This window comes from Podarcis cretensis (assembly GCF_951804945.1).
Source record: "Podarcis cretensis genome assembly, chromosome: 14".
In the NCBI taxonomy this organism is placed as follows: domain Eukaryota; kingdom Metazoa; phylum Chordata; class Lepidosauria; order Squamata; family Lacertidae; genus Podarcis; species Podarcis cretensis.
This window is the reverse complement of record NC_137183.1, coordinates 7868915-7890391: the sequence shown is the minus strand read 5'-3', so window position 1 is coordinate 7890391 and position 21477 is coordinate 7868915. Positions and strand designations below refer to the sequence as shown.

General features: G+C 48.4%; 1 protein-coding gene across 5 annotated transcripts in view; it reads right to left on the bottom strand.

Moving 5' to 3' along the window:
- PARP6 (poly(ADP-ribose) polymerase family member 6) overlaps positions 1–21477 on the bottom strand; it is a 53214-nt gene that overhangs the window by 7243 nt on the left and 24494 nt on the right. For 2 of the 5 annotated variants that reach the window (XR_013833047.1, XM_079953293.1), the window contains exons 7-17: positions 21195–21261; positions 20341–20490; positions 19289–19466; positions 15375–15428; positions 12597–12692; positions 11396–11488; positions 9219–9344; positions 8851–8916; positions 6775–6842; positions 4302–4350; positions 1338–1450 (exon numbers count right to left, since the gene is read on the bottom strand). Coding sequence is in view for 4 of the 5 variants with exons in the window: in XM_079953293.1 (XP_079809419.1) it covers positions 1338–1450; positions 4302–4350; positions 6775–6842; positions 8851–8916; positions 9219–9344; positions 11396–11488; positions 12597–12692; positions 15375–15428; positions 19289–19466; positions 20341–20490; positions 21195–21261 (1060 nt within the window). In the remaining variant the exon portion in view is untranslated. The remainder of the gene's footprint in view (positions 1–1337; positions 1451–4301; positions 4351–6774; positions 6843–8850; positions 8917–9218; positions 9345–11395; positions 11489–12596; positions 12693–15374; positions 15429–19288; positions 19467–20340; positions 20491–21194; positions 21262–21477) is intronic. The other 3 variants (XM_079953295.1, XM_079953296.1, XM_079953294.1) reach the window with 3 other exon arrangements.

Genomic DNA, 21477 nt, shown 5'->3' with positions numbered 1-21477 from the left:
GTTCAGCTCGCCAGCACTTGGCCTTACCCCAGGCCAACACACACAATAAAAAAAGATTAAAAATGGTGGCACGTTTATTCCGTTCCCTAGAGCTTGTGCATCCACAGGAATGTCCCCTGTCTCTGGACACCTTTATATCCAGACCGTATCTTTATTTTTTTAAAAAAACTATTCAATTTGGAGCTGGGGGTGGGATAGAAGCTCAGCTATGCAAGCAATAAAGGAGTTTGCTATTTTATTCAAGTTGCCTAGGGTTGGTTCCGCACAGCGCTAAGTTAAAAGCCACTGAGCAGAATCCTTCTTCCACTGGCAAAATGTTTTGTATCAGATGAACACTGTTGCCTAAGGGAATGCATAAATAGGTCTCTGGTAACTTTGTTGTACAATAGGCTGCACGGTCTGTTTTACAACAGGTTTCCACAAGTGGACAGGGAAACCCTTGCACTAGGGAGAGAGAATGCTGGAGACAGCCCTTAAACTCTGAACATAATTTATCCTCTTCAAATCTGTAGTATTTTCACATTCCCTTCCAAAATGCGGAGTCTGCGCAATTGCACTTGTGCAAACCCCCAGCAAATTTCATGCTGGAAAGCAGCAGAATGAAATCACAGGGTGCCTTTCAGAACAGGTGCAATGGGCAGCAGTTATAGACATTGCGTGGAAGAACATTGTGCAGCTAAGGAGGCCTGGGGCTGGTAAGTACCTGGATGAGAGACCATCTAAGGACCCCAACGACAACCTAGAGTCCCTTGTTGAAGAAAAGGGTGGATATTCAATATAATCCCAGAGACCCACCTTCCCTAACTTGATGCCCCCAGGTGATTTTAACAACTCTCGTCCCCGACTATTGGCCACATTGGCTGAGGCTGATGGAAGTTGTGGTCTGTCAACATCTGGAAGACACCAGGTTGACAAAGGCCAGTAGCAGACTTGTTCTCTTGGGATGAATCTTTATGTGTTCATGTGCAAGAGGGAGATATCTGCAAGTCTAGGGGAACCTCGAGTTTGATACTAAAATTCCTTATAGCCAAAGCAAAGGGCAGTGGCCACAGAATGCTGAGTATCTAGAGAGAGAAAATGGGAATCTGGGGGTGGGGAAGGAACAGAGTATCCCGAGAAAGGGTCGACCAGCCACGAACATGCCACACTGCAACTTATTTTTACACTTTCCGCTTAAAAGTGTTATAATTCCCTTTCAGCATATATTATTTTTAAAAGTTCCAGCAGTGATTTGAAGAGAAGCAGGACAAAGGCCAAGAAATGCTATTTCAAGGAACGACAAGCTTTTAGCCTGAGGGAAATAAAATAAAACAAAACAGTGGGGTGTCCAAACTTACTGGAAGGCAAAAGTGCTGCCATAGAGCTTCTTGGCTGTTCGGAAGCGGGCTTCCTTGGCAGGGGGGCTGCTCAGGAGGAGGAACTGGTGAGAGGTGTGCATAAATTTCAGCTGCTACCAAGGGAAACAGACCCACAGGAAATGGAGAGGGGCAGCCAGGAGAAGGAACGAAAGCAGAAGGAGAGAGAGAGAGAGAGAGAGAGAGAGAGAGAGAGAGAGAGAGGGCCATCATGCAAGGAAGTTTATTCCTCCGCCTCCAGAACCAACAGCATGCCTTTCCCTATTATTATTTTCATTTTGAAATGCCCCATAACTTAGAAAGCTTGCCTTCACACCCTGACTGTCTGCTAATTACACAGGGCACCCAAACAGTGGCGTATCGTGGGTGGGTGGAGACACGGGGCACTGGCAGAAGAACGGGGGTGCGGAGGGAGTGGACTGCCCCGGCACAACTATTTTGGTAGGATTCCATCGCAGTGGCCTCCCTGGACACACGCCATGCACACACACAAACCGGACGGTGGGCGCCACGCCCCCACAGGTGTCTCGCCACACCCCCAGAACCCGCATCACGCCCCTGCCGGTGGTGCACCACGCCCTCACAGGCAGCGTGCCACACCCCCGGGATGTGTGCCATGCTCCCAGGGGGGCGCCAGCCACGCCCCGACTGCTCTCCACCCCCTGTAGCGGAGCATGCAGCTTCGCCACTGCACAAGGCCAGTTCCCCCGGGCGCAAAATTCTTAGGGGCACAATATTTCTGCTCTTCACTTGTCCGAGGCTTCGAAGCAGCTGAGCTGCACCTCAGAAATGGCTTCAGCAGCCCCCACGGCTGGGACAGCAAAAGGCGGACTCCAGGCAGAAGGAATGGGAGCTGGGCTTGTGGATCTGAGCAGGGGCCCGTAACAGCAGCAGCTGCCAGTTAGGCTCAGGGTGGGGACAGAACAAAACTGGGGAGCAGTAGGCGGGAAGAATTATAACAGGTGAAGCAGAGCCAGAAGAGACTCACAAGGCGGACCTGGCCCACTGATTCATTTTGTGTCTCTCTCATTCTGTCTTCCCCACTTTGCACTTACAGAAAACCGGGGGGGGGGGAGCATGGCCAGTGACTGTGGCAGTGACCGTGAGAGCTGAGGCAGCGCTTCTCCGGCACAAAACTGTCATCCCAAAGAGATGGAAGAGGCTGAGGCACCCAGTCAGTTAGCACAGGAGCAGTTGCCCCCTCAGCCCCTTTGAAGGGGAGAGTTACTGGACTGGGTGGGAGTTGAGGGGAGAGAGAAGTCACTCAACACCCTCCTTCCCTGGTGAGGGGAGCCAAGTCGGAAAGGGACACTCAGAATCATCTAGTCCAATCCCTGCAGTACAAAAATATGCAGCTGTCCCATACAGGGATTGAACCAGCAACCTTGGCGTTATTGGCAACCCACTCTAACCAACTGAGCTATACTAGAGATTACTGTATTTTTCACTCCATAAGATGCACCTGACCATAAGACACACCTAGTTTTTAGGAGGAGGAAAACAAGAAAACAAATATTCTGAATGAAACAGTGGATGTATGATTTTTGTGGTTCATGCTATGGCCATAGACATGTGATTTGACGGTGAGTTTGGAGTAGCCCAATGTAAAAATCCTCAGGATCCATGTGGATCTGTGCTTTGAAACCACATTTTTGCACCATTGCAGCCCCAGGCAACAGTGGATGCTTGATTTTTTTGGTGCAGGCTGTAACCATGGACATGCTAAGTGATCTGATGGCGAATTTGGGGTGACCCAATGTAAAAATCCTGAGGATCCATGGGCTTTTACCTCCCCCCTCCCAGGCAGCCTCCTGTATCTATCTTGTCCCTTATCTCTCTCCCGATCCCACCGATCAGCTGCTTCCTTTCAACACTCCCTTCTCTCTTGTTTGCCTTAGTGTCTTTACCTTAGCTGGAGAGGTTTTTTGCTCCTCCTTTTCTTCTAATTTCTCTCCTCATTGATTTAGTCTTCCTGTCTCCTCTCCTTGCAGGTTTGCTGTCTTGACCTCCCGCCTCCCAGGCAGCCTCCTTTATTACATTTCCCCTTACTTTTTAGGAAGAAAAAAGTGCGTCTTATGGAGCAAAAACATGGTGTCAGGGACTCAGCGGGAGCGCAGGGAGGAGAGGAGACGGAGAGCGAGGGGGAGCAATCCGAGGGCAGCGTAGGAGAATATGACAGCAGCCCGATAGATTCCATGAGCCTCTCCAGCGAATCGGAAGATTCACAGAAGGGGGCGCCAATGGGCAGGGCAAGGGGGGACCCAAGGGGGACACCCCAGAAACAAGGGGCCAGCGGGGACTCCCAGAGCAGCAGTTGGAAATCAGGACCAGCTTCCCCACCAGAGCGTAGTGGGGGGGAGGAGTCCCAGGTGTCAGAGCCCACATGTGCACCACCAGCGAGAGAAGATGAGTCAGGGTTGACCACGCCTCCATCGGAGAGCGAGTTAACGGTCAAGAGGAAAGTTGCAGGCTGGGCGCGCGCGCCAAGTTCAAAGGTACAGGCGAGCGGCACAGAAGGTAGCCCGGATAGGGAACCAGGTCCTAAAGCCCGCCAGAAGAAGGGGGAAGAATCATCAGGGTCAGCGTCAGAGGAGTCCAGAAAGGATGAAACCCTAGCGGGCAGGAGGGCCCAGAGGAGAAAGGAACTTAGGAAGAGGTGGAGCAAGGCGAGAGTCTTAAACTGGTGTGGAAGGGGAGGAGACTCAGACGGGACTTCGCCGGTCTAAGGTCGAGACGTAGAGCTGCACGCTGCGGCTTTAAAATGGAAACTGAATCTCAATAAAGACTTTTGTACATAACTACAGCCTAGCGTTGGTCCTCTGTGAGCTGGGACCTGGAGGCAGCTCTGACACATGGTAAGTCTTGTATGTGCTCCTGAGCTATGGCCCCTCCCCACAATGTCACACCTTGTGGATGGGATGGCTGAACGCAGGAGTGCCCACTTACCCTGCTGAGAGGTAGCTTGACGATGTGAGACCTGTTGCTGGAGATTATCCTAGGGAGGACACAGAACCTGTTAGTATGGCAGCAAAAGAATGCTCACTCTGCCATTGGTCAATCTGAAGGCCAGATGAGAAGATCCCAGCCCTTGCCACTGGTGCAGCTTCATGCCATGCGCTCCAGTGGAGCAACCTATCAGCACATCCACATCTGGGGAGGCCCGTGGTGCGATGGCAGTTAGGCAGAAAGACCTCCCAAGCAGGCAGCAACACGATCTGGTGCTGTGAAACCCTTTAGAACTAGGCGATCTCAGGACAGAGATTAGGGAACCACTTTGAATCCCTCCGGACCCCAGAGGTCAAGATTTTCTGAGCTGTAACTCCAAGCAATCTTGCTTAGGATCTCCCAGCCGTTGGGGACCAAAGTCTATTCTCCACTCGCTATCCATTCCTGCACTTCTATCCCTTTTGAAACAGAACGCAAGGCAGTGGGGCCCGCCCTGTGGAACGCCCTCCCATCAGATGTCTAGGAAAGAAACAACTATCTGACTTTTGGAAGACATCTGAAGGCAGCCCTGTTTAGGGAAGTTTTTAATGTCTGGTGTTTTATTGTATTTTTAATATTTTGTTGGAAGTCGCCCAAAGTGGCTGGGGAAACCCAGCCAGATGGGCGGTAGGTAGGTAGGTAGGTAGGTAGGTAGGTAGGTAGGTAGGTAAATAAATAAATAAATAAATAAATAAATAAATAAATAAATATTATTATTTAAATTGTGCAAACATTTCTTGCTATTGTAATTCTGCACGTGTTCCATTTATGTTTTGACACTTTTTTATTTACTTTTTGAAAAATTGTCATTACAGTGGTACCTCAGGTTACAACGCTTCAGGTTACATATGCTTCAGGTTACAGACTCCGCTAACCCAGAAATAGTGCTTCAGGTTAAGAACTTTGCTTCAGGATAAGAACAGAAATCGTGCTCCGGCGGCACGGCGGCAGCAGCAGGCCCCATTAGCTAAAGTGGTGCTTCTGGTTAAGAACAGTTTCAGGTTAAGAACTGACCTCCGGAACGAATTAAGTACTTAGCCCAAGGTACCACTGTATAGGAATTGCTTTTTTAAAATTTCAAAAAGTGGGGAGGGATTTCAGAAAGCCAAGTTTTAAAATGGGGTGTAGTTAAAAACAATAGGCTTGCTTTGGATCTCATAGCCACCGGGGATGACAATCTACCAGAAAGCAATGAAGCAGCCTTATGCCCTGCCAGACCATTGGGTCCATCTAGCTCAATACTGCCTACACTGTCTGGCAGCAGCTGTCCAGTGTTCCAGGCAAGGGACCCTCCTAGCCCTCCCTGGGGATGCCAGGGATTGAACCTGGGACCCAGCCAATGCGCCATGGCTCTTGCCTATGCTCCAGTCACTCACTGTACCATGTGCTGTTCTTCTTTCCCCTGGCACTGGGCAATACCTGCACAACAATCCCCCTTCCTGTTCCTGTCTTCCGGGGGCATTCATTGTGGCCCGGCATGGTTGTGGGGGCAGAGGTGGTTCGGCCACACTGGGTGCCAAGCCGAGAGGGTGCCACAGAGGGGCTACAAGTATGTTGTAGACTAGGAGGCAAGGGGCAGGAAGGAGGAACCGAATTTTGGTGTCGTCCAGGGCAGCGCTGAAACTTGAGACCCCAGGGTCCACCACTGGTGGGGGAAAGGGCAGGAATAATAATAATAATAATAATAATAATAATAATAATAATAATAATAATAATTTATACCCCGCCCATCTGGCTGGGCTTCCCCAGCCACTCTGGGCGGCTTCCAACAAAATATTAAAATACAGTAAGAAGAAGAAGAGTTTGGATTTGATATCCCGCTTTATCACTACCCGAAGGAGTCTCAAAGCAGCTAACATTCTCCTTTCCCTTCCTCCCCCACAACAAACACTCTGTGAGGTGAGTGGGGCTGAGAGACTTCAGAGAAGTGTGACTGGCCCAAGGTCACCCAGCAGCTGCATGTGGAGGAGCGGAGACGCGAACCCAGTTCCACAGATTACGAGTCCACCGCTCTTAACCACTACACCACACTGGTGTAGTGCATCAAACATTAAAAGCTTCCCTGAAGAGGGCTGCCTTCAGATGTCTTCATGAAGCATCAGGTATCTCCTGCCCTGGCCAAGGAGATTTGCACGTTCCGGGTGGAGTTGGAAGCCCATCAGCTTTCTTGCTGGGCTCCTAGGAGGCAGGGCTTCTGAGGCAGACCAGAGAGAAGACTTTGGTAGCCTGGTCTGCTCCAGGAGCACAAAAGCAGCACCCGCCCAGCCTTCTCCACTGCAGTCTATAGTAGATACATGCCCATTGCTTATGCCAAGCCTATGGCACTGTGATCAATGAAACTGTGGCCTGCTTTGATCCCGCTTAGATTGTGTCTGTCTTCCCGCCTCCCACCCAGCTGCACTGTGCCCGTCCGCAAGGTCTCCTGCTTCTTTACCATTGCAGGAGAGGATGGGCCAGAGGGTCCAACTTGTCCATTTGTTTCTTGATCTCCAGGTAGGAACCCTGTGGAGAAAGGGCAGCAGGAGCAGTTGCAGCAGGGTTATCATCAGTGCCGGATTTACGTATAAGCTAAACAAGCTATAGCTTAGGGCCCCACTCTCTTGGGGGCCCGCAAAAAAATTAAAAGGAAAAAAAATAGATGTACATTTCCAAAATATAACATAAAAAAACTAATAAAATAAAACCTACATACAGCAACAATGTTTAGTGTTTTGTAGGCTCCTATTTGTTATGTGCAAATATACAGCATATATTCAACACAAAAAACAATGGCGATTTGTTGTTGACAAAGGACAGCTGGACATATAAAGGGCCCCATTACCTTCAGTAGCTTACGGCCTCATCAAACCTAAATCCAGCCCTGGTTATAATCACAAACAGAACATCTCACCCGAGCTAGGAATTCACACCAATGATTAATTAAAAGGCCCTGATAGGAAGGGTGATGTGGCTTTAAATTGGTTTCCTGGAACATAGAAGTTTGTTTTTTTTAACACTTTCTCTGTCTTTGTCTTTGCCAACTCCCAGTTTCTCTTATGCATTTGCCTTGCTTTAAATATACCAAAAAATTCTGTCGGCAGATATTTTTCCAGGACCCAACTTTTTCTCTTGAAAGGCTTACCCAAACCTTACATTTTCTCGGCGGTTCACTCCCATGCATCCACCTTCATAATACCATTTTGTCAGCAGCATTTTGTTGTTTATTCTCATTTGCTACATGATCCAGCCAATCAAGGTTCACAGCCAGTGTGATAGCATCATGGCTTCACACAGCCAAGTCAGAGCTGGCTACGGAACCAAATCACAAAGTCAAATCAGAGTGACGGTGATGTTTCTTGCCTTCACTCTGAGTAGACAAGCCGTTTCGCTCCATTACAAAACCTTACACACTCAAACGGAAGCTTGGGGCAGAGATTTCTATGCATTGTGTCAAGTTTTCTAGGCGTTCTTGGGATAAACATTGGGGCAGGCAGCAATTCAAGCATCCCTGCCTACTGATGGTCTTAAGTCACTTCAGACACAAAGGGGAGGAGCAGACAAGATGAAGAAAAGGCCTAAATGATATCGAGTGTCAGAACAACTTGGCCACCATAAGGAAATTTTGCCATGGTATGACTATTTTCCACCTTCCCATTTCAACTCTCTGGCACCCTATCTGCATAACCTAGCAATTCTAAAATATAAAGGTAAAGGGACCCCTGACCATTAGGTCCAGTCGTGACCGACTCTGGGGTTGCTGCGCTCATCTCGCTTTACTGGCTGAGGAAGCCGGTGTACAGCTTCCGGGTCATTTGGCCAGCATGACTAAGCCGCTTCTGGCGAACCAGAGCAGCGCACGGAAACGCCGTTTACCTTCCCACCAGAGCGGTACCTATTTATCTAGTTGCACTTTGACATGCTTTCGAACTGCTAGGTTGACAGGAGCAGGGACCGAGAAATGGGAGCTCACCCTGTCGCGGGGATTCGAACCGCCAACCTTCTGATTGGCAAGTCCTAGGCTCTGTGGTTTAACCCACAGTGCCACCCGCGTCCTATTCTAAAATATAGATGCACTTTTACTCTCGCAAGATTGAATGTATTGCCCTCAGCTGTACTTGAGGGATGATTCCAACAGATTCCACATGAAAAATGCTCATGTCCCTGTGGAGATGGCAGTACCAAATCAGTGGTGCATGCCCTCTTGGCTTGCACTCTTTATAAAGACTTGAAGAATGAGATTACCACCCCTCTTTTATTGTCCATTCTGGGTCGCCCAACTGCTGCCTTTCTCTTGGCAGATGAAGATGAGCAGGTGACAGCAAAGGTTGCAAGGTTTTTAGTTGGGGAAAACAGAATAAGATCCCCTGTTTGACTATTGATTCAAAACCCTAAAATGTATTTTATATAACTGACTTTTTATTTCTATTCTTTGTATATTGTATTGTTGTTTTGTTGCTATGGCCGATGGCTGAAGCAAATAAAGATTCATTCATTCAAGGGCAAGAGGCAGAGAAAATTTGTGGGCACCTACTTGGGTCATTTCACGGATCGACATGACACTGTCCAGAGCCTTCTGCAGCCTCTCATAGTTCTTTTTCTGTGTGTCAGGAAAAATAGAGAGAATATGCATCAGATACACAAATAGCTCTGCCCTATTTCCCTGGACCCACTACCGGGAAACTGCATGACCTGAGTGTTGAGAAGGTCCCAGCGTATGCAAAGCATGCTCCAGAGTTAACTATTCTCTGCCAGAGACAGTATTGTTTCTGAATACTAGTTGTTGGAGAGTAAGGCTTTCTGCTTGCAAGGCTCCCCTATGGAGCCAGCCTCCATATATCATGGGTCCCACCCCAGTCTAAAGAATCCCTCGCAGCCCTGGGCCTGCTACCTTACACCAACCTTGGGGTTGAAGGCAAGGGTCTTAGGGTCACTGGGGTCCACAACAGAGGGGTAAGGCTCAAATATGATGCTCTTGCGGGGAGACTCCAAGGCAGCTCGGCACATCGCCACCAGCAGGTCCACTACCTGAAAGAGAGAAGGAACTGAAGAGGACATATCCCAACACCTCATCTCATCTCCATCCTGACTTGCCCAGACAGAGGCAACGGGGCATTGTTTAATCTTCATGAAAATAAACCAGAGTCATAGAATCATAGAATCATAGAATCATAGAATCATAGAATCATAGAATCATAGAGTTGGAAGAGACCACGAGGGCCATCGAGTCCAACCCCCTGCCAAGCAGGAAACACCATCAGAGCACTCCTGACATATGGTTGTCAAGCCTCTGCTTAAAGACCTCCAAAGAAGGAGACTCCACCACACTCCTTGGCAGCAAATTCCACTGTCAAACAGCTCTTACTGTCAGGAAGTTCTTCCTAATGTTTAGGCGGAATCTTCTTTCTTGTAGCTTGGAACCATTGCTCCGTGTCCGCTTCTCTGGAGCAGCAGAAAACAACCTTTCTCCCTCCTCTATGTGACATCCTTTTATATATTTGAACATGGCTATCATATCACCCCTTAACCTTCTCTTCTCCAGGCTAAACATGTCCAGCTCCCTTAGCCGTTCCTCATAAGGCATCGTTTCCAGGCCTTTGACCATTTTGGTTGCCCTCCGCTGGACACGTTCCAGTTTTTCAGTGTCCTTCTTGAACTGTGGTGCCCAGAACTGGACACAGTACTCCAGGTGAGGTCTGACCAGAGCAGAATACAGGGCTGAGAAGCTTCCACGTGGGGATGGATAGCTTCCGAGGCCGCATTCCCAGGGAGATGTTCCAATAAAGCTTGTCCCCCTTCTCAATGAGTGGCTAGGCATACTCATCCATAGTGAAAAAGGAGAGCTTTGATTCCATTCACATTTAAAGGCAAATATATCCAGTTCACACTTTTCAAAACAATATTTGAACTGAAGCACAGCTGTCCATAAAAATTTGCACTTCTCAGGCTTCTGTAATGCACTTCTTCCACAAGGTAATGTGTATAAAAAACATCTACAGTGGTACCTTGGTTTAAGAACATGTCTTAGTTTACTGTATGAACAACTTGGATTAAGAACGCTGCAAAACCCAGAAGTAGGTGTTTTGCTTTGTGAACTTTGCCTTGGAATAAGAACATGTTTCGCTTCCTGTTGAGTGTGTTCCATTTGTAAATTGAGTCCCCCGCTGCTATGGGAAAGCATGTCTTGGTTTAAGAACACTTTGGTTTAAGAACAGACTTCCGGAATGGATTAAGTTCGTAAACCAAGGTACTACTGTACTAGGATAAAGTGCATAATTTAAAGTATGCCTTAAAGGATGTATCTTCATGAAAACAACATACAAATCAATATGCCCCAGCTCTCTTTTTATGTACAGCATTGTAGCTGACCAGTCAATTGTTGCTGCTGCTGCTACTGCTTCTATTATTATTATTATTATTATTATTATTATTATTATTATTATTATGTTTTATACATGTCAATAATTTTACAATCATTTCAAAACTCTACTTCCTTCATCCTCTTTCTGCAGTTCCTTAAATTTATTTTTAATATTTTTTGCATATCCAAATTAACTTAATTTGCTCATTTATTCATCTACTTTAAATAGATACTCTTATAAAACTGCAGGTTATTGCAATAATCCCACCAATGTTCTTATCTGTTTAAAATTTATTTGTAAATATTCAATAAACCATTTCCATTCTTTTACAAAAAAAAATTGTTATCTTGATTTCTTATTTTTCCGGTAAGTTTCGCCATTTCTGCATATTCCATAAATCCATTTTTCTTTTGCTGGGACTTCTTCTTTCCGTTTTGGGGCAAGTAACATTCTTGCCACTGTAGTCGCATACATGAATAAATTTCTATACAGTACACAGAATCCTTGCTTCTTCAGTCAGCTTCCATAGATTGCAACGACACCATTAATTTTATTGCCGTCACACTTGCATGGATGAAAGAGTGACACCAGAAGAACAACAGAAAGAGAACTTTCAAGAATCAGCCCTGGCTGCAGGCGAGCCCTCGGTTATTGTTTGGTTCCCAGTTTTGGCCCCAGACAGTCCTCCCTTCCAGCTCAGCACCCTAGCCCCTGTACCTCTGCTCCTGTGGCCACCTCTTCCGCAGCACCGGACATCACACCCAGAGTGTAGAAAGAGAAGACACACAGCTCCCGTGTGCACACAGCTGGCTGAAGAAAGGCAAAAATAAAAGATTTTAAAAGCCGCAGAACTAGTGTGTGTGTGTGTGTGTGTGTGTGTGTGTGAGAGAGAGAGAGAGAGAGAGAGAGAGAGAGAGAGAGAGGTGCCAAAGTCCGTCTGCATGCCAGGATAACACTTCCTTGAGGCCACCACCGATGACCAGGAGAGACCATAACTCTGCATGCAGAAGGTCCCTGATCCAGTGGCGTAGCGTGGGTTGTCAGCACCCGGGGCAAGGCAAGTAATTTGCGCCCCCTAACCCTGGATTTGCGCCCCCTAACCCTATCCCTAACCCTAACCCCCAGATGTTGCGCCCGGTGCGGCCGGCCCCCCCTGCACCCCCCACGCTACGCCACTGCCCTGATCCAAGAACCCAGGGAGCTGCCTCGCTCTGCCCAATGGCAGGGCTGCCCCTGCCTCATGCTCCATTAACATGACCTCCAGAGCCTCCGTTCTTTTTTTAACCAAGACAAATCAAGGACTACACAACACCCCCCATTTTTTCCAGCGTCCACTCAGCTCCCCCACCAAGAAATCCAACGAAAGGACCACAAAGTTCTTCAGCTCTTGAGCTCAGGGATTTTATAACCAGTGAAGAAAACCTTTCCCACAGTGACATTTCCCCCACTTTGGATTTATATTTTCTTCTGAGTATTTTATAATATGTTATGGAAATAAGTCAGAGGGTTAGGGAGTTTTTTGGATTTTAATTAAGCATTATGTAAATATTGTTAAATACACAAAAACTGTTTTAAAGGGGTAGATTCTACCATATATCTTGGAAAGTTTTTGTTCACTATGCATTTGCATAGCTCTTAATATATCATAACCTAATTTTACCCAGTGGCTCCAGAAATCAAGGAGGAGGTTTTTGTCTATGTTTGGATGTGATTGGATGCCCTTTTGAATCAAGATGGTGGGTTGCTCCATTCAAAACTGCACTGACTTAACCACTGGTTTTGAAATATCACTGTTTTTTGTTTTGTTTTTCCTTAGAATTCCCGAGCAGTGTCAGGTATGAAGCTGCTACCCAACCTGGGTCTCGAACCCACAGCCCTGAACTTAAGAGTCTCACGCCCTGCCGACTGAGAGTAGTACCTTCAGCATGGATCCATTCTGGAAGACGTGCTGTTCGTCACACACAACACAGTACTCATTCAGGGTAGGGATCCTCTGCTCAGCGTACTTCATGATCTGAATGAGAGGGGAAACCACGTCTAGATCAGACAAGGTGGACACTTCGACATGGCCAAACACAGAGAGATTCTATCACATCACACACAAAGTGGAGGCCAATTTGCATAAAATCTGCACATATGAATTTCTGTGGGAAGATGCAAATGTAGAAAGAAATCAATCTACACAGAAATAGAACCAAAAAAAAGACTGTGAGCAAATGCTATAAGTCCAGGTGCTACTTCTGCCTTCTTAGGGTTCTTCTTCACTACGCAGGACTTGAACCAGTCAGCCCTTCAGATAAATGACTGTCTTTGGACAGCCCTCTGTAAAATAGGACACAGAGCCCCCTCCAGCTCAAAAGAAGGACTCACTCTGTGGAATGGGGGTCACAGCTCAGTACATGCCAGGGCTGGTTCACTCCTTCATGAGGAAACACCCTTGTGGACATCTGGCCTGCCCCTGCCCTGTTACTGGCATCTCACAGCGGCAGCTTCCGATGAGATCTTGTGGAACTCTCGGGAGATCTTGCTGATCTCGTCAGAAGCTACCACTGCCTTGAGGTCCCAATCAGTGGGGGGTAAGGGGGGCAGCATCTTCTCGCTTTGCCTTAGGCAGCAAAGCGGGATGGGCCGCCCCTTTGCCTGCAGAAAGTCCCAGGAAGATACAGTCTCCCATATCTCCCTTTCAGGGATCTCAGCAATAGTGGCTGGTGCCCATTGGGGTTGGTGGGGCAGAAAGCCAAGCCAACAGTCAATGCAGCCAGATTTCGATGGCATGTGGCATTGTGGCCAACAGCAGGCAGAGTGAAATTGTTCTAGTTTTGTCCCCATCCTCCTCCCCGCTGAGTTCTACAAGGGGCAAAACTGGAACTAAGGAGGAAGCTGACAGCCAAGACCACCTCCTGGATTACTTGTAAGTAAGAAGGCAGGCAGGTGGGGGTTGCTGAGAGGAACCAACTGAGGTTGGTGGGGCAGTGCCCCCATTTGCCTGATGGACCAGCCTCCACTGGATCTCATGTAACAGACTTAGCAAAGTGTGCTGGGCCCTGGGGTAAACCCAAGCAACACGGTCCAGGTCCAGTCCCGAATCCACGGATTCTGCGAGAAGACAGTCCAGCAGGGCCAAGGCAAGCCACAAGGCAGGAAACCAGGCTAGGTCAGGCACAGGGTCTCAGGCAGGTTCCAGCAAGCAGTAATGTTGCTCCCTTAACCAGGGGCAGGGCCCAACAGCCTTTTATCTCTGTTGGGGTAACGGCCGGTCTTGATCCCCCGGTGACTCACCTCCCTGTCTCGCCCGAAGGCGAGCACTCCTCCTGTGAGTACTCAGGTCTCTCCTTCTCTCAGACCTGAGTCTCTGCAGCTCGGCAGATGTCGGTGGGTTACTAGACCCAGAGGCCGCCTCAGCCTCTCCTGACCCAACTGGTAGTGGAGCAGCTGTAAGTGATGGCCCAGCTGGAGGCAACGAGGTAATCCCCAGATCTGGAGCCAGGGCAGGCTCAGGCCCTGGACTCGGCCCAGCTGGTGCTTGTTGCAGGGGAACCTGTGCAGACTGGGGCTCTTCAGAATCAGGCCCCAGACTCGGTTCAGATGCCACCTGAGGCAGAGGATCCGGTGCAGACTGAGACTCCTCTGGTTCCGAGTCCGAACCCAAGTCCCAGGCCATCACACAAAGGCCCAGTCCCAAGCACCACTGCCAGTAAAATTAAACAAGACTCAGCTACGTGGACCATTGATGGAGCTGTGCTGAAGGGAAGGGTGGGAGATCTCGGGCCTTGGGCCAACTACAGCCCTCCAGGTCTCTCTTGGGGAAGAGCCATGGCTCAGAATATGCTATTGCATTTTTATTACATAAATGCAAACATAAAAGAAATGCAGAAATGTAACAATACCCCAAGGAGGTAATGTTAAATCTCATGAGACGTATTCCACATTTAGAAGAATACAAGAACAAAATCATAAGTGATATATGTGAGGTGGAGGAAAGTATCTCTGTAAATATATCTATCACTATATCTGAAGTCAGAACACAATTCCAGATTTCCATAGATAATGCTGAAATCTGGCGCTGCAAAGTGGCACCATTAATATCCACCAAGTTGCATAAAAAGCCTGTGGTCATTCTTGGCCTCGTATAACTCTCAAATTATGTATTCTTTTCTTTCTTTCAGAAATGGTCAGGTTCCATACATCTGATACCATAACGAAAGTCCCAAAGCGTCTAAGGTTTTCCATCTTTGAGCAATTCAAACCCACGCGGCCGTTAGTGAAAGGATAAGAAGTTCCTTAGTTTTACTGTCTGCATTAATGTTGTCAAATAAAGATAATAATGACAGCCGCGGTGCACTTTGCAATGGTTCCTTCACAATTCCCAGATCAGTTTAACAATCAATGCCTCATCCCAGGGAACTAACACTTCTCACCTCCTTCAACAAACTGCAGCTCCCAGTATTCTTTGAGGGAAGCCATGACTATTTAAAACGGTATGATACTGCTTTAAGTGTATGGTGCAGCTGTGGCCTTTATCTCAAATAAGCCTCCTCAGAACCCTGCCCAAAGGAAAAGATTCCACAATGTGTGTCTGTGCTTCATCAAACTCCCTTCTCCAGATCTCCAAAGTGACAGAAGCCCTGTAGATCCATGGAACCACTTTGGCTCCCAGATGTGCTGAATCGGAAAACACAGAACAAGGGTTACATACCTGCACAAGGAACCCATACTCCAAGGTAGGAATGTTTTTGCAGTGGCCACCAACCTGCAAAGTGAGCAGACAAAGAAAGAGCCCGGCCACATTACTCTGCACCTGTTCATTCATCACCAATAGGACACATTAACTTTCTTCAAGCACGAATCTGCCGACCACCAATTACATGTAAAGATATTCTAGAAGGATGTCTCTAAGCCAGACCCTCTGGAATTCCTATTCCGGTTGGGACCTTGGCATATGAGAAGAGGCTGCAGTCTCTCTAGGTCAGAGATAGGGAACCTATGGCTCTTCAGGTATTGCTGAACTACAAATCCCAGGCTACTGGCCATTCTGGCTTGGGTGGGTGGGAGTTGGGAGCCCAACATCTGGGCACTTGCAAACTTGCTGCGACCACGGAAGCTTGCTGATTCTTTCCACAGGATCATGAAGAAAAGAGCCTGTTACTGCAAGGGAGTTGAGGCTGAGAAACCTTGCAAGCAACAGCCAGGCTACAGAACTGAATCTCAAAGCCAACCTGCAACTTCTCGTGAGGAGCACTCTAAACATGATGGGTTCCAGAGATGCTGGCAAGCTCAGCTGGTGACGTAACCAAATGCCAAACCTCTGAGAGGTATGGGTGTGCCCTCTCCAGCTCAGAAAAGCCTGTGGTTTTCCACATGTTGCACTCCAGTTCTCATCAGCCCCAGACAGCAAGGCCAAAGATCAGGGATGATGGGAGTTGCAGCCCAGCAACATCTTGAGGGTTGCCAGTTCTTAGTCCTTGGTCTAAAGCAGTGCTTCCCAAACTTGGGTCTCCAGCTGTTTTTGGACTACAACTCCCATCATCCCTAGCTAGAAGGACCAATGGTCTGGGATGGTGGGAACTGTAGTCCAAAAACAGCTGGAGACCCAAGTTTGGGAAACACTGGTCTAAAGTAACCTAGCTGCACCAACATCTAGAGTATAAAATCCCATCTTCAAGAGGTGTCAGATCAACTTCATCCAATTTAGGATTCTGCTTTTTTATGGCTAAATTTGGTATTTTTTTCAAATCACATTTAGAGTGTTCTCTGTGGGAATGCTTCCTCCAACTATTAGGTATAGCTACCCAATTTGGCTTCTATTTGACTTTTTTTTTTTTTGTTCTTAAGATCGGACAACTTTAATCTCTGCATGTGTTTACATAAGGACTAGCTTAGCTTCTCTTTGTTCCTTTTCTGAGCCTAGCAAAGAAACATCTGCATGTCACTTATAGGTGGAGGCAGAACGGTTAGAAGGACCATGGCTCAGTGGTAGAGCTTAGGGCTGTGCACTGGATCCGGCTACAGCCCAGATCCCAAAATGAATCAGCCCAATTTGGGCTGATCTGGGCTTTAGCCAGGTTGGGTTAAGATGTCCCCAGATCAGGTTGACGCACCTGGAGCGACCAAGGGCTGTCAAAAGGCAGGGTGGCTGGACAGCAGGAGAGGCAGGCAGTCTTTGCAGCACCTTCTGCACAGGGATTGCTCTGGCAAAGCAACACTCAGCAAGACCAAATGCTGCAGTCATCAGCTGGTGAGCAGAAGATTCAGTCTGAAGGCTAAACCCTAATTCGACACTGAGGCAGGGCCTGGTTCAGGGTCAGCTCAGGTCAGCTGCAGCTTCGCCCAGATTGTATTGAGGCTAATTCAAAGTGCAGGGTTGGGCCCTGGATCAGATTGGATTTTTTTTTTGGGGGGGGGGGTTGCACAGCCCTAGAAGAGCATCTGCTTTGAAAGAAGAAGGTCTCGGATCCAACCCCCAATATCTCCAGGTCGGGCTGTGAGAGACCTTTGGTCTGAAACTCTGGAGTGCTGCTGCCAGTCAGTGTAGACAATACTGAGTTAACTGAACCAATAATCTGAATCAAAGTTAAGGTAGCTTCCTATATTCCTGTGGTGGTTTTATTTGAAGAGATGGGGATACAGCCATTATGTGCTGCTGCTTCCCAGGAGACTGGGGTGCAACTTCTACCTGAAAAAGCACCTCTTTTGAATGTCTGCTGCCTCCTCCCATATTCAGTCCACATGGATGGCTTGGCAAACACCAACAGCCTTTTCTCTCTCTCCTCCAGGCCACCTACCACCACCAATACCGCCAGCATTTTTAACATCTCGCCTGATGAAGAGTTCTGTGGAACTCAGAAGCCGGCGCACCATGTTATGAAACTTTGCCATTGCCCTGATAATCAGAGCAGACAGTACTAGGCAAGATGGACTGACTTTCCATTCTTGCATAACAAGGCAGCAGCTGCTGCTCCAATGACATTCGCTGTAGCTTTTCCCAAGGCAGGCAACCTCCTGCATATCTGAGATGTAAGGACAAGAAAAAAAGAGGCACTGCCCACTTGTTTTGGAAGAATAAAGAGAAGGGAGGCTATTTTTGGCCTGGACTCTAGAACAAAGGGCCTCCTTTCCTTTGCTGCACTCAGTTGCCAACAGAGACCAAATGTCTCCAACGAGCAATAGATGAAAAGCAATCCAAATATACTGTCAGGGAACTGCCATCGAAGCCAGAGGAGGAGGGAGGGCTCCAGAGGGATGCCGGAGAGCGTCCCAGGAGGGAGAGAGGCAGCCCATCTGCGGGGGAAGGAAATCAGCGTAGCACCAGTGGAGAAGGGGGGCAGATGGGGGAATCGGTGAGGAGGCTCCATGACTCCTCACCGGAGACCAGCGGGGAGAGCACGGCTCCTCCACTGCCCACACCCTCCCTGCACAGAAGACTTCCGCGCAGGGAGAGTAGGCGGAGACTTGGCGTCAAAGAACTTCTTTGCTGGAAGAAGTTCAAGAAACGCCCACTGACGGATTCTGCCAACGATTGAGACAGCCACGGATGAGTGGCTGTCCAGACAGAAAGGGTTCACCCAGGTGACTCAGCCAGGTGTGGCAACGACTTACGCACGAGCAACCCCTAGAACCATTACATATACCCTTGTAGGTTGCAGCCAAGCTATAAATTCAGCAGCATCACGTGGGTGCAACAACTACCAGATCATTCTCTTTCAAACGGGAGGTGACAGGTCATATTTGAATGTTACTCCCATGGAAAAAGGGATGCAGGTGGCGCTGTGGGTTAAAGCCTCAGCGCCTAGGACTTGCCGATCGAAAGGTCGGCGGTTCGAATCCCTGCGGCGGGGTGCGCTCCCGCTGCTCGGTCCCAGCGCCTGCCAACCTAGCAGTTCGAAAGCCCCTCCGGGTGCAAGTAGATAAATAGGGACCGCTTACCAGCGGGAAGGTAAACGGCGTTTCCGTGTGCGGCTCTGGCTCGCCAGAGCAGCGATGTCACGCTGGCCACGTGACCCGGAAGTGTCTCCGGACAGCGCTGGCCCCTGGCCTCTTAAGTGAGATGGGCGCACAACCCCAGAGTCTGTCAAGACTGGCCCGTACGGGCAGGGGTACCTTTACCTTTACCTTTTACCCATGGAAAAGCAAAAACAAAAAAAACCCAAGCTCTCTGCACAAAGAAAGCTAGAAAGTCAAGGAGAAAGGTTAAACCCCAAGATGCTCCTTGAGATGCTCATTTTCTACTTGCAGGGAGCTTTGTGGTTCAGGGGTTTTGGGTTGCATTCAATGTAGCACCAAGTTAAAGTCATTGTCAGCACAACTGTTGCACTGGATTCTTTTGCAGCCCAACCTTTAAACTCCGCCACCCATTAGCACAAGGATTCTTGTTATAGCAGACAAAGAATGTTAGGTGCAGGCAATTTTTTTAATGTGGAAAAGAATCTACATATGTGATTCTCCCTGATTGGAGGTTTTTAAACAGAAGTTAGATTCCAGCATTGCATGATCTCCTCGTCATTTATCTCACCTCCAACTGCTAAGTACTAGGAGGAGGAAAACATTATCAAGAGCCCTCCAAGAGAAAACCCATAGCCAGCCCTAAGGGACAAGGCCAGAGAAGAAACCCACCAGAATGTTGAATGGGGCGACACCTGCCTGGGTGCTGGGAGGGTAGCCAAACACTTCCACCTTAGGGTTCTTCATGGTGCAGGAGATGGAGCGGTTCATGAGGCGATTGACGCGCAGCTCTGGGACGCTGAGTTTGCCCTTCAGCATGGAGTCCTGGATGACAGGGAAGCTGGGAGACCTGGAGACACAGAGAGATCGGCCCTCACAATCGGAGGAGCAGTGGTGACTGGCACCCATTGGGACAGGTAGAATAGAAAGTAGGGAGCCCAACAGGAGGGGGTGCCAGAGGCAATGACAGGCTCAGCCAACTCATTCTGGGTGTACAAGGGCAGCCCTGACACAAAGGAGGAAGAAGCCGACAGACAATACCAGCCCCTTGGGTTGCTTGTGAGAAGACAGGTGGAGGCTGGCTGGGGGCAGATTGAGGCTGGTGGGGCAGAGCCCCATTTGCCCTTTGCTAACAAGGAGGGGTCTCCCATCTGGACTTTGGAAAGGAGGGTTGCACAACTTTTCAAGACCTTCTCTGGGCTAATATTTGGGCTGGGCTTCCCATGTATGTACACCCCAAACTGGAGAGCTTGCTTGCTCTCTTCATCCCTCAGAGAGAATCACAAAGTAAAGGAATTATGAGGAAGAACAGCTCCACCAGGCTCGTCCTTCAATTGTCATCTGCAGCAGCCATTCCTGTGGGACAGGGAGAAAGATGGGGCTTGCAGGGTCTCTCCACTGGCTCTGCTGCAAGAACAGACAACTTTTGGCTCATATCTTTAAAAAAGATCCATTCCTGCTACTCACTACAAAAGCTCTGCCGCTACGAATTCGTGCCTGAGCTTGCTTTTTTCCTCCTCCTTCCTCATACGTTTCCCTTTTGTGTCATGTCTCTTAAGAGCCGTGAGCCTGAGGGAAGGGACTGTTTTCTCTCTGATATGGGAGAGCTGCTGTGGGAGCCCTTTTCAGCTGAAGTGCAGCATAAAAATGATTGCAAATAAATAAATAAAAAGAAAGACCCTAAGCCACTCTTGGGTGGAGACAGCGGAAAAGTGGAGCCATACTTAGGGATGGGCGAGAAGATGCTGAGACCGGCACGGAATTTCTTGATGGTGCCACTGGCCTTGAACCAGCTGTGCCGCTTCTCCTGCTGGGTCTTGAGGAAGTCGTTGCTGAGGTGTTTCCATTGCTGGGATGTGAACATTCCCAGGATCCTATTGGGAAGAGAAACGGTGATTGACAGCATTAGTATCATGAACCCAGAAACTGGTAGTGACCACAACAAGAAGTCAGTGGCTAAATAGGTCAGAGGCTGAAAAGCTGGACCAGGCCCCTGGCTCTGAGACTGAAGCTAGTGATCAGAGGCCCAATGAACTTGCTCCTACAATTTTGGGGCCTCTGGAGCCAGAGCTGGGACTCTTATGAGTGCCTTCTCCTGGACCGGAGAGGTGGACTGGAGACAGAGCCTCAAAAGGCCTCCTTTAATCTCCAACCCTTGTTGGAGTAAGTTGCTCACTGGGAGCTCTCCATGGCGCTGAAGCAGCTGGCCTCATTCACAGCTTCCCATCAATGGGACAGGTAGAAAGGAGTCCAAGAAAAGATCTTGGAAGTGTTTTATCCCCATCACTGAACCCCAAAGCACACAATACAATACTGTACTGCTTTTAAAGTAAAGTGCAGATATGGTTGAAGAGAGGTGAGTTTGTGTCTAGAACCCTCTGAATTATGTAAGACTTATATATATGAATATAAATACAGTATAACCTACTGTAGAAGGGCAGAGAGTCACGTCCATTGTTCCAATCACTTTCCCTTCTTACCCCACCAACCACTGGAATGTGGCCCCTTGGACTAGACAACCCTTGCTCCAGAGCAACACCTTGTGCTTCATGACTCAGCTTAAAAAGGCCTTACTCACTTCTTCAGCTGTAGGCCCAGTCCAAACCCTTCCTTATTGGATGGCTGGAAAACTTCAATGGACGGTTCTGAAGAACAAGAAGAGTTAAGAGTCAAGGGAAGAAGGTAACGTCTAGCTGGGAGAGAGACTTCTGAAAGACTGGACCAGCTTCAGCGCTAGACGCCATAGTAAGGCATCACAATAAATGAGCTACAGGGGTGGTGCATCACATTTCACCACTTGAGATGAAATGGGAAGTGCTGCCCAACCCTGCTGCCACCAAACCGCCACTGCTGAAGCACCC